This window comes from Rhagoletis pomonella, unplaced genomic scaffold (genome assembly GCF_013731165.1).
Source record: "Rhagoletis pomonella isolate Grant_MI unplaced genomic scaffold, Rhpom_1.0 Rhpom_scaffold_00004, whole genome shotgun sequence".
NCBI classification, from domain to species: Eukaryota; Metazoa; Arthropoda; class Insecta; order Diptera; family Tephritidae; genus Rhagoletis; species Rhagoletis pomonella.
The window spans coordinates 21,654,754-21,668,889 of record NW_023458558.1 but is presented as its reverse complement, the minus strand read 5'-3'; the positions used below and the strand labels follow the sequence as shown (position 1 = coordinate 21,668,889).

The 14,136-nt window shown below is 33.3% G+C and overlaps 1 protein-coding gene across 2 annotated transcripts in view; it reads right to left on the bottom strand.

Moving 5' to 3' along the window:
* The window catches only part of LOC118737216 (cystinosin homolog), a gene marked incomplete at its 3' end in the record, with an annotated part of 59,194 nt that continues 45,058 nt past the window's right edge, over positions 1-14,136 (bottom strand). For both annotated transcript variants that reach the window (XM_036467585.1, XM_036467584.1), the window contains 5 exon segments: positions 1-92; positions 3,952-4,312; positions 4,384-4,566; positions 4,648-4,777; positions 4,835-4,934. In XM_036467585.1, coding sequence (XP_036323478.1) covers positions 1-92; positions 3,952-4,312; positions 4,384-4,566; positions 4,648-4,777; positions 4,835-4,907 — 839 coding nt within the window.

Genomic DNA, 14,136 nt, shown 5'->3' with positions numbered 1-14,136 from the left:
TCAACTGCGGCGAGAATTACGATGACCAATACAATTATGGCGAACACACCCAAGATACCAGATGCGATTTTTGAGATCCGCTGTTGGCCGCGCTGTAATAATGATGTAATACATAATTACAAATTAAAACAATTTTTTTTTGTGGAGCACGTATTTGAGAAAGTTCCCGTTGTGAGAACAGCGGAACTCAAGGGATTAAGTGAAAGAAGCACATTTCAATTTTTCAAAACCCCAATGGTAACCAAAAACAATTTAACTAAAATCGCTCTCCCTCTGGTCTGACCCCATCTTTGCAAAACGTTTTCTGGACGTACCGTTATTTAAGCCTGACGAAAACGATTGAGGGCTGATTGACGACTCTAGCAGCGTTAGCCGCTCCAACAACAACAGTACTTCACTCGGTTGGTCCTGTTTCATTTCCAGTCGGAATTCCATATTGGTATGTAGGTATATAGATGGAAAGTCTGCTTATAAACTCCGGAAGAGTTTTGTGGAGTTATACTTCAAGCTAGGCTCAGCATGATTTCAGTGACTTCAACTTATTACTTTAATGAGTTTTGTTATGTGATATACATGTGAGAAGTGCATATACATACACATGTATGTACGGAAAAAATTTCGTATATAAGTGCAATGGCTGCAATCCAAAACGTCAAAACACAAAGCATCGGTCTCTTTTATTTCTAAACTTCAGTAGATTGTAATTCCAAAAGTGCGCAGCCGCGGTTAGATGCTCATTTTATACTAGGCTGTGCAAGTTAGACTTTTTCTTCTAATGCGGTTTAGAAATAAAAGACACGTATGCTTTGTATTTTGACGTTTTGGAAAGCACCCAACTTTTTCACCCATGCAGCTGTGCACATATTTGTGTTGCCCTTTTCATGTGAGTTTATCGAGAACGTAGTGTGCAATTAGGCGCTAGGTGTTAGAAACCGCATACACATAGGGTTTGCTCGCTTATTGGAAAATTCAAATGGAAAAGTGAGAATATATTTGGCGGGCATAAGCAACCCTGCAAAAAATTGTGCGACTAATCTCTAAAGAGAGTATCCGAGATTACCTCAATCGGGTACAATAGGGCATTAATTAGTCGCAACTAGTCTCATACGGGTACTAATGGAGATCAATTAGTCTCGACTCGTCTCTTATGGGTATAATTGGAGATCAATTAGTCCCCAACTCAACGCTAACGGGTACTATTAACGATTTAATGATATGTACGCACTTAGTCAATGAAATTTTATGTGCGGCGTTGGCACGCAGGGAGAGTATTCGCCTAACAAAACTGAGCACCCCGGTTCGAATCTCAGCTGGCGCAAATTTTTATTTTTATTTTTTAAAAGTGACTAGCCGCTTTTTATACCCGTTCGGGTATAAAGGTGAACAATTAGTCTCTTCATAGGACATGCTCGAACAAAAGTGAACAGTTCATTCCATATAAAGAGATCAAAAGTGGTAGTTATTAGTCGCATGCTCCTTTGCGATTGCTCCCGGAGTCATCCCGGATTAGTCCCATTTTTTACAGGGAAGTATGATCTGCTTAGCTCCTTTTCATGCTTTCGAGCAGACAATGGGGCTGTTCAGGCCGTGCATTTGTAAATTCACAACAATAAAATGCACAAGGTTGCCATGGCAGCAAGCATAATATTTGCAAATGCAATTCCAACTGCAAATCGAAAACCATTTTCACAACATCCTGAACGGCCCTAATGTGACCATTTGAAGATCAACAAATTAAAAATCTGTTACAGTAGGTACGTTCGTATAAAATCTCCAATAAAAAATATGCAACCGCAAATTTCCGGCGAAATGCCATCTGTTCTCTCATAAGAGAAAAATATTCAGAATAGTGCGCGCACAGAAAATTTGTAGAAACTTGCAAGTTAGACGAACAGCTGATGGAATTTTTGTTTACATTCAAAAGTGTAAAATTTAAAACGTACGAAAACTAATAGCAAAGTGTTATCCTGACACAGTTTATTGATTAAACGAATAACTACTTAGTTCTTGCAAGTTTAATTAGCCGCATTTTATTATTTTTAACTTCGAAATCATCAAATTCAGTTTTGACGTAGAATACGTCTTACCTTAAGGTATGGGGGCTATGTTCAAATGTTGTAGTTGTAATTTTTAGAGCTTCACAAAAACGCTTATTGCACGAGAACTAATAATACGATTTCAAAGAAAAGTGTGGCGTTTCAAAGATAAAATTCCAAACCTGTCGGTAGATTCATTTTTGTAAATAACCAAATTCGGTTTCTGTCGTAAAAACAACGGTAAACATTGCCTTATTTTGGGGTAAATTTTGAGCCTTTAAAGTGCTCTAGCAACTTATTGTTGGCATATATAACTTTCATTTTCGGGATATAGGTTCTTTGGAGCAGTAGAAATATTATCGGGTACAAATTTTATATAAATTTAACAAATATTGAGCATTTTAAGGCAAAAAATTGATGAAAAAATTTGCAAATTTTTTTCATTACCAAAATGCTCGAAAACCGCTCGAATGATTTTGTTTTTGTTTTCTTTAATCAAAAATTCAAGAGTTTTCCTTTCGTTTGGTATATGGGAAGTATTGGTTGATATCTTCTATATATGTTTATTTTATTCAAATATATGGGCATAAATGATTTTCCATACAAAATCACCTCGTCATCATTTTGCAAACACGTGCATATGTTGGAAGTGTGGGAAGGAGACAAAAAGTATGTATGCGTATGTAATGCGGCTTTTGATCGCAGCGTATGTACATATGTAAATGCATATATACGTACATATGAAAGTTTCAGTTAATGTGGATCTGTTTGGTTTTGTTATCGATATTTTTATCGATTTTGTTATCAATTTTGTTATCGATATTTTTATAGATTTTGTTGCCGATATTTTAATCGATTTTGCCATCGATATTTTTATCGGTTTTGTTACCGATATTTTCACCGATTTTGTTATCGAAATTTGTATCGATGTTGTTATTGATTTTGCTATCGATATTTTCGGAACTTATCGATATAATGATCGATATTTTTATCGATTTTGTTATCGATTTTGTAATCGATTCTGTTATTGATTTTATTATTGATTATTTATCGGTTTTGTTATCGATATTTTTCTTGATTGTTTTAACAATTTTGCTATCGATATTGTTATCGCTTTTGTTATCGATATTTTTGTCGCTTTTGTCATCAATATTTTTATCGATTTTTCTATAGATATTGTTATCGCTTTTGTTGTCGGTATTTTTATCGGTTTTTTTACCGATTTTGCTATCGATATTGCCATCGCTTTTGTTATCGATAGTTTTATCGATTTTTTTATCGAATTTATTACCGATTTTGTAATGGATTTTTTGATAGATTTTGTTATCAATTTTGTTATTGACTTTGGAATCGATTTTGTTATCGATTTTGTAATCGATTTTTCGATAGATTTTGTAATCGATTTTTTATCGATTTTGTAATCGATTTAGTTAACGATTTTGTTATCGATATTTTTATGGATTTTGTTATCGATTTTATTATCGCTTTTGTTATCGATATTTTTTTCTTAGTTTGTGCTTTCGTTTTTGACTTGGATATGCTCTTAACCATACCACGTATTCTACGTTTAAATTTAGCGGGTGTATCTCCGATACAGCCTGCAGACCAAGACGAAGGCGCTGGACTGTTCCTTTTTGGATTTGTGTAAGTTCCTACCAGCTATTTTTGATCAGCTGGTTTCCTGTTGGCAAACATTTTTCCAGCAGAAACTAACAGCTTCCCCTCAAAATGAAATGTCACTTTGCTCTCTCAATTTCCCCTACTTTGCACGTTTTTCTGATAGTTTTTGATAACTTTCAATAATTAACAGGTACGCGTACGCAACTAATATTGATTGACAGCGCCTAGTATTGAGGTTTAGGTCCCTATACGTGTACTTCGAAAAAAAGTTATTTGTATCTATTCCTTTACTCACCTCATAAATGAGACATTGAATGATTGTCAAAATTGTTGCAAAAACTGCATGTAGCGCAAATACAACATCATTCAATAATACTGGATTTAGACCACGTGGATGGCGGCTAGCATATTCTGCTTGTATCTCAGGTATCCAATAAAGGCCACAATTGAAAATGCTGTACAACACAAAGCCGACCAAGTTAAGCGCCAAAAAGTCAAAGTTGAGTCCAACAACAGACTTGCGCTTGAAATTAATATAGATTTGTGGATAGAATGAGATGGACCACGCTACGAAATAAATCCATCCAAATACTACAGATATATAAATTATAGCCTCGGAATTGGCAACAGTAACGCGAACAAACAAGTCGTCCACACTGTTCAAGAAAAAATAAAAAATAAATTACTGTAAATTTACTCATTGGTGAAATCGATGAGGCTTACTTACAACCCTAAGTCGTCTGGTACACTTTTAGCCGTGATTTCCAAATTTCCAGGTTGCACGCCAAGCACGTAGATTGTCTGGTTTTGTGGATTCGCCGAGCTGATTGTGAAGTCATTTGGATACAATTTAACTAGAGCCTCATGCTGTCTCACCAAACTCACGGAGATATCTTGATCCGGTGAACCACTAATAAATTGATGAAATTGTGTATTTTTTGCGTCGGAATTATTGCATGTCAAACTAAACACCACGCGCCTTAGTACTTACTTTAATAGAACTTCAAAAGTTTTATTTTCCTGAACTAATATAGTGAGGTCGTGTGTAGACACGGTTAGCCATGAATTATTCGCATTCCGCACAGACCATTCCACTGCCGTGGTTTGTGCTGGGAAAAATACTGTAGAAAGGGCCTTACTTGTGGAACTGAAGAATTTTATATGAATTCAAAACTCACCTGATGCTAATATCACAAAAATACAGGAAGTTGTATATCTAAGTATACTATGATGTGCGCGAGATGTCCGCATTTCAAGTTCGTCTCTCAGACCAGAATTCTATAAATTAAAATTAGTACAAATGAATTGATATTTTGGATCTAAACATACTGAAAATAAAAATCTAATTACATAAAAAATAGAACGTATTCGACATAACCGTTATAAGGCAAGAATGGCCGTAGATGTGGACCGACAAAAGTGCTTACAAGTACGTACATACGTATATACGATTGTTCAATCTGTCGGGAAAAAATGTAAGTCTAGTCAAATGTAAGTCAAGTCTAGTCAAGTCACATGGAAAAGTTAAGATGCCCAACATTGCAGATCGGGTTTAATACCCCGTATTACATATTGGCTTTATACTTCCGTAGTTAGGCCTATGCCACTGTATATAATACTTGTATGGTGGCCATCAACTCAAAAGAGAAGTTACCTTAAACTCCTGAGTAAGGTTCAAAGAAGAGCGTTTTTATGTATCTCGTGTGGCTTAGGGATCTCCCCAAATAAAGCGCAAAAAGTGCTAGCCAATTGGCCTGCAGTGAATCTGGTAGGAAAGACGTAATCACCACTTCGGCGCTCAGACTAAAAAATATGCCGCTATAGAAAGATCGGCGGTTCGGTCATGTTTTGATACTTCACACTATGTGTGGTTGTAACCAAGAAATATACTACTCAGCCCCCGAACCCATTTTCGATAGACTCTTTAAGACGAGAAATAAGAGAGTGGCAATTGGTCCAAGCTAGACAACAGGGTTGGCTACAGAGTTTTTTCGAAAGAATTATAATTGAAATTATCCATCAGAATTCCGGGTCACTGTAGCGTCTATCAGGCAGAAAAGGTATCTATGTACTACGATTAATATATTCTCGGATAGCCAGGCGGCTATCAAATCAATGAGCGCGGTAATTTGAAGATCAAAGTTTGCATAGAAATGCCTGGCAGCCTTAAATTATATTAGCATCGTCTTCAAACTCATATGGGTACCGGACATAGAGATATTGACGGAAATTGTAGAGCCTATAACCCAGCCAGGAAAGCTACCAATCTTTCACTGCGTGAAGATTGGGATACCCATGGCAACCTGCAAATTAAGGATTAGAAATTACATTATTCAAGAGGCTAATAGGTAGCGAAAGGTAAGATGTTCCTTTACTTCGCATGTATTAAATTCAATGGAACCCATTGCTAATCTTGGACGGATTGGATCGATATCGAGGCACAAATTTCTATTATAAATTAAGGATTGCATTGTGTCACCATATCCATTAAATGTGAGAATTTTTCTTTTTGCTGAAAAAAAGCTCATTAACTGAGGGCTCCTCTAAAGTGTTATAGATTGGTGCCTCGGCTGTTTTTAATGCTCCTTATTTGTATCGTAACAATTTTCTTGTTCAATTCTTCAATTGACTTCAATACAATTGCTTCTTATCTACAAAGTAAGGAAATACATACCGCGTAATTGAATCAATTAATGAAAGTGCGTCTGCCTTGGTTGGAGTATGAATTTATGAAAGTGGAATTATTGATTGCCCTCATAAAGTTAAGTGAGTAACATACATACTTGCTTATGAATACGTATGTATGTACACATGTACTTATATATATGAATTTATATCTCAGATCCAAAACCCTGCATAAATTCAAAAATAAGTGCGGCTAGTCCCTAAAAGAGTGTATAACACCGTGCTGCGTTTTTATTCGTCTAGTAAGCCTGCGCCCCGTGATTCGATTCTCAACGGAAGACAATTTATATTCCTATCAGAGTGTCCAGATTTGACGATTCCGCGCCAATTCGGCGATTTTTTTTTTGGATATTTGCACGTAAAAATTTATGAAATCGCCATTGGCGATTTTTTTCCTTCAAATAAATTCTTTCCAATTATAAAAATATACAAAACTTAGTTTTCCACGATAAGTTTACAGAAGATTTTGAAGAAATTGTGGAAATAGCTGATTTCGCCTTATTATAGGTTTTTATTTTATTTTTAGCGCCGAGCTCTTAAAATCGGATTGTGCGATTAATCAATTAATATGAATAACAAACTTAATAATTGCGCAGTCCTATCGCAAAATGTGTTTAAAAAAAATATTTTTAAATAGTATGCGTATTTTTAAAGAAAATCGGTTATACATCCCTATTACATATATAGGTGATTTGTGTTATTTATTCTTACCTTCTGAAGGTATTATATTAGTTTTTCGTTTTAAAAACTATATAACAAGATCTAATTTATAAAATAAAAATTTGTTAAATCGATTTAATGCATGCGCTCCACGTTTTTCATTTTCAATTTCATAGATTGTTTATAATGACTTTTGCTAAAATTTCAAAATCAAAAGTTATCAAAACAGATTCTATGGGACTGAGAAATATTATTTTCTACTTTTTAGTCCATTTATAAAAGCGTTGTATATTAAAAAGTTTTTTTATATTATTTATTTAAACAATCTGGACACCCTGATTCCTATTGAGCCACTCTTTTTTAAGTCGGGCGGATTTCGTAAAAAAATGATGTCATGTCTCCGATCCGCTTCAAATGGGTTCTATACTAATTCTGTTAACGAAGGGATATTCTGCCGAAATCCGCAATAAAATCTGCGTTTTGCCAACTGTAGTCCTACAATCGACACGCCCATTTCTAGGGGTTTGTCGCCTTGAAGAAAAATCTTGCCGTACAAATATTATTACTGGATAGGTATTCTATCGGAGTCCGCAATAAAATTTAAATGTTTGCAAAACCAGATTTTTAACACCTTCCTAAATATATCTCATCATAAGTTTTCGACAACAAATTACACAAAGTGGTTGACTCTCACAAAATAAACCATCTCGTCATTAAAAAAAAAATATTTTAAAAACGTGTCAGCCGACACGTTCTCCGTTTTTACGTCCATGGGTAACTGCGCTTTGACGCAGGAAAACAAATTATACGGCGTGCTTGTAGAAACGGCGCACATAGAAGTAGTGTTTATGCAGAAAAACCGGTCAAAAGTCAGATTTACCAATTGTTGCAAAAGTCCAGTAAAATATACTCTTCCTAAAGCTACCTCCGCTGCTTTCCCTTTGACATACATACATATGTCAATCTGAAAACAATAATGTTGTGATAGTTTTTTTTCTCCACGCTTTCAGTCGTTCTACTTGTTTTTTTCGGTAATTGTGTTTTAGTGAAGACCTCAGGGTGGCCAACTCATTTTTGAGAATTCCCCGATTTCGACAATGAAATTCCCCGATTTCGCCCGAAATTTCGTGAAATTCCCTACGCATCTCCAGATATCTCCTTATTTACAAAAAAAAAATGTATGTATTCTAATATATTGCGGGTCTTTATCTTTATTTTATTATTATGTATGCCTGCGTAGCGGCGGCGCACGACGACAATCAGTACCAAGGCGAATTCATACAAGGTGGTGTTATGTCAAATTTCAATTCGCCCCAAATTTTACATGTATCTTGTTTTTGCTATTGGTGGGTGTGCTGTCAAATCAGTAAAAGCAAAAACAAAATATGTACATGTGAAGCGAATAAATCAGCTGATTTTACAATACCACCTTGTATAAATGCGCCTTGATCAGTACAAAACAAATTTACAACAAACACATCATTTTGACAATCAGTACAACGGCAGCAAAAATCAATTTTCGCCGGTAACACACACTATGTGAATTCGCCTTGGTTTTGGGTAATCATAGGTGTAGTTTCAGATGCAATTTTAATAGAACTTTAAACATTCATACATGCATATGTAGCTTGTTTTATAAAATTCATCTGATACCTATGTATGCATACATATATAGATGGCTTCAGCTATCCGCTTTAATTTATATTTAACCAGTTTTTAATCTTCTAATGCAAATGAAGTGGACATTTAAAAATTTTCATTTGGTAAAATATGGAATACCCTAATAGTATGTATGTAAATAAAAAATCCACAGCACATAAATAAACACTCAATTTGAACTTAAAAAACGTGATTGAGTGCCGAGACGTCCACTCATAGTTGTTAAATGAAAAACGAGACCGAACGTGCTAAAATTATCATAATAGTGTTCATTGGACCTGATCAAACGCCAATTAATTGCTTCAAGTGAATACACGTACATACACAATTTGTCGATAGTGCGACACTGGGTAGGTACACAAAGAAAAATTACTACCAAATAAAATAGAACAAAAATAGTTAAAATAGTAGATATGTGCTCTAGAAGAAATTTAAAGAAAATCGTTAGAAACAATTAAAATAATTGGAATAATGATGAAATTGCGGAAGACGGTGTACAATATTTCTCAACTGTGCATTGTTTGAAAATTGCCAAATAATTATTTTCTTATTTATGAATGTAAAAGCTATGACGCTACGTAGGGAAATAATTTAATAAATGGTAGTGGTTGGATGAAAACGACATAAATTTCCATACAAAATTTTTTGTTTATACAATTCATAACGTTAAAAGAATTGCCCTAATAGATCTTGATATATGGTGTAAACCTGTTTAAAAAAGTCGTTTTGAGGAAAACTTACCACGTTTCGGCGTCTCTCACCACTTTTCCTTGTAACTTCTGAAGTTCTTTGAATTTATCTTAATAGCATATAGAATTTTTTAAGTGAAAAAATTTAAATTTTTTTGCAGTGTGAAATAACTTTTAACCCTTTGCGAACAGTTTTTTCTTAGAAACAGTTTTTTCTTTTTTTTTATAATTCATATTTTTCCTCTGTGTACCGGCGGTATTATTTGGGGAAGTACGCATACGAATGTGCAATTTACATACAAACATATGTATATTTTTTCATGCACATATTACATATAGTATATGTATGTAGGTATGCATATTGTTTTTCCGAATAAAGGGTCAGTAACTTGGAATCAATTAGTAAATAATATGTAAATGTTTTTTTATACAAACTAATAGCAACAACCGCCTATGGGATTATTTCGCAAGTAGGTTATGGAATTTTCGAGTGCATTTATAGTGGAATTTCATGTAATGCCTTTGAACAAATTTTATGTTTTGCAATTGACACATAAAATGAAATTTTATTTGTGGGATCTTGAAGTGGTAAGAAACTTGCATACATATGTATGTACATACAAGTATATGTACATATATTAATCGCAATACTTGATTTTAGAATTGACCTACATTTTGAATTAGACCATTCAAAAGAGTTTCACAAAAAAAATTATTTCGTTTGATATAATTTAATTTAACATTTGTTATGAACTAGATATATTTCAGGAAGTTATGAAAAGTTCATGATAAAGGCAATAATCACATTTCTTCCATGAAACCACTGCTTGCTTGTGATATCTAATAACAATAGTAACAAATGAATGTATACTAACTAAACATACATACATGCATAAATATAAATCTTCGAAGTACTAAATTTGCTGAATGTAAACCTTGTCTAAAATGAATCATTCATTATTCAAGTAATTTTGAATGAATAATACATTTTTATTCTTAATCAAGGAATTTCCAATAAAGAAGAAATTTTTATTCAACATATAAATATGTACTTACGATGATGAAGAAAGGATAATTGAATAATAAATTTAAAAAATGATTATTCATCCGAAAAGACTTGAATGAAGAATACAAATTTACTTTTCATTCAAAATTATTTGAACGCTGAATAGAAATTTTTTATTTAAAGTTTCCCCATGATGCATGAAAATTTATACTTCCTCCGAAATTACTTGAAAAATTATACATAAAATTAGATTTTTTATTTGAATAATATTTCGTTCTTTCAAAAACGCACATCCCTGCCTTCAATATTTTTTAAATGTCGTTTCTTGGAATTAATTTATGGCTAACGAAATGAAAAACTTTAGGATTTGTTTGAACATAGTTAAGTGTACAACCCTAATATGGCTATTTCCAATTTTATTGAATTTATTATCAGTAAAGTTATCAAATGCTGAAATGTTTGACATCTCACGTACGACGTGTAACGATGTTTATTGTATTTGATAACAAAATTTTATTCATATTTCTCACATACATATGTATGTATGTACATTAGAGTGGTCCAAAAAGGAGTAAAGTCGGAATTTTAATGCCGCCACCTCCTAGAATTGTTCTGTACCCCGAAAAATATACCCAATGCCCTCAAAGTTATCCATGTATTTTATATGAGGCATTAAAATTCCGACTTTGCTGTTTTTTGAACCACTCTAATGTACATACATACATATGTACGTATTTCTGCATTTATTAATTAATAATAAAAGCCTGTTAATTTGATGTTTATTTGTCTGGTTTGATTCATATTAGACAACCTGTCTAATAAGATAATGACATTTAATTTTTATCGTCAAGGTGGAATAGTTTGTATATTTAATTTAAATAACGAAATACATAAATATGTATGAGACCATGACAACCTGAGTAGCTTAACTAAATAACATAAAAATAATTTTAAGACTCTAGAATAAACTATGAGATTATGAGATTAATTTGTTTCTACTTATCACATCAAGAGAGCGGTAATGGTGGCGGGGCAACATCTTTATTTTTGGTTCCGCAGTTGGGTGGTTGAGCACTCAGCCAGAAAAATGTCCGGAAACGTACCTATCCGAAAATGGGAACAATTTCATATAAAAGCTTGATGTTTCATTCGTTTTTCGGATCCATTATCCCACTTAAGTGTTCATCCGAAACATACATATGTATGTACAGAAAAATGGTTGTGAAACAGAGATGATTTCGACTGTTTTTCTGAAATGTTTCTGATTCAGTTATTCGTTGAAAACGATTTTATTCTGAACTTCACATGGGCTTTGTCCTACTGTCGGCAAAAAAATCGTTTATCTGCTGGCTGGGAAGGTATCAAATCCAGTCGTATTGTAAGAATGTCATAAATTTTATAGAAGTTGAAAGTATTTTTATTTTTTTTTGATTCGCAGCAAATAATTTTCAACGTTTTAAAATTTATGACTTAATGACATCATGATTTTTATAACCCCTCGCGCGTGCCCTAATATGTATGTATGTTCAATAGCGTGGTCCAAAAATGCATGTGAAAAAGTAAAGTCGGAATTTGTTTGCTCTCACCACTAGTATTGTTCTATACCGAAAGAAATATACCCCACCTCAAGGTTTCCATTTATTTTATATGGGGAAAAAAAGAACTTTTCGCAGAAATGGCATAGAATTCTTGAAAATCAATATTTTTCGATCGGAAAACTCTGTTTCTCATCAGGAGATTCCCAATTATTTATTTAACCATTTTTTATAGTAACCATATATTATAGGTCCGTCAAAACCCCAAAGAAAAAGCAAGTAAATGCAATGGGGGGAAAAATAAAAAACCTTTAAGATTAAAAAATGGTTAAATAAACGATTGGGAATTCGTTGGAAGTCTCCTGAACAGAACAAGAGTTTTCCCATAAAAAAAATATTGATATTCAAGAATTCCATACTTTTTCTACGAAAAGTTGATTGAGACTTTGAGCGCTTTGAGCGACCTCTAAATATTTTTTGATTTCAAAACAAAAAAATAGGGATATATTTTTTCGATGTAGAATAATCCCAAGGGACATTCAAATTCCGACTTTTCTTAATTTGGACCACCCTAATGTACAAATTTTTATAACCCCAAATGGAGCTTACTTTTAATGGCTATCCTCTGCGCTTATGTTCGAGGGCTAATATTCGATACAGTGTCAACTCTGGAATTATTTCCACAAAAGCGATCCTGTGGTCTTTATTATTATTAATAAATTTTTGTATAGTAAATTTTTTTTTATCCAGATAATGTGCTTTAAAATTTTGTACAAAGGTTGACTTCATAAACAACATTTTTTAAATACTAGTCGCGCACTTTTTTTGTCATTTCAAGGCCTGGTGGCAATTTCACATAACATTTTCATATAGTTTTTCGGAGACCGCTACAAGACTTAAGGTTGAAGCTTTGAAAATTTTTGTATACTTAGACTGATCTTAATTAATTCTAGCGATTACTTATGAAGCTAAATCGTCTTTGTATGACGGTCGGGTTAATAAATGCAGTGTGTTTAAATAAGTACATACGTACGAACACGCATACTGATAAAATACTAACGTTCTTGACACTGAATCTCAATTTTTTTTTAACACATGTCACTTGTGCTAATAAACAATACATATTAAGTTCATACATAAGCGCACACTTATATACGTATACGTAAGTAAATAGGCATAAGCAGGGCTGCCAACTTTCTTTAGCGAAGGAGGAGTGCCATAATGGAGATAAAAGTGTGCCAAAACAATGCTAAAACCGCAAGTGTAAAGTGTTAAAAAGGAGGCCAACTTTTTTAAACTAAAGTGGGAACATTTCTTCCGCTTATTTTGTAGAAAACAATAATTTAATGGAACTTCAACAGAAACACATTCAATCTGTTGAAAAATTTTAAACGTAACACAGCATAATCCATACTTGGAGATGAACAAAGAAAGTGTGCATGGCCGAGGGAATTCTATGATTAACAAATAATCTTTTTGAACTATAACACCACGCATGAACCCAAAACACAAAAAAAAATGTTTTTCAAGCTAATTTCGGGTCGCTGAAAACAACATGAATTTTTCTTTTCAAAGTAGCGTTTTCGAGATTTTTTCGAAAAACGTGTTTTTCGGTACTATTCGCAGTTCGAGAGGTATTCATGTCCCCTTAAGCAAATTTGATGATGATGATGTTGAAGATTTAAATACATTTCTTTTCTCCATATGAAATTGAAGGTATATCTCTTTTTGACAGCATATATTTTCAACCAATAACCAATAACCCATAACCAATAACTGTATTTACTAAATGAATAAGTAATTACCAAAGAGAATAAATCAAAATTTTTTTTCGGTATAACGGTTTCGATGCAGTTCGGTTCGTTTAAAGAAGCTCTGTTAAACTGCATGAAATTTGCCATATCGGAAAATTGCTCACTTATTCCTTAACCAGTTTAAATTTCAACTATAATTATTCAACATGAAATGTGTAAAGTCGAAAACATATTGTTAAGACTGTCGGAAGTGTTCTAATTTTATAGAACTGTACAAAGTTACACGAGCAAATTTAGCAATATGTACGTATGTATATGTATGTAGGTAACTACGATGTTGTACAATTATTTGTTTCCAAAATGAAGGTTATTTATATGTACAATACTGAAGTGCAACCAACTTAATTGCTGACTACCCGTTAGGTTCATATGTTGCAGGTGTGCGCTTGTTACTACATACTTTGGAATTTTGCATAAATAAATGCATTCTTT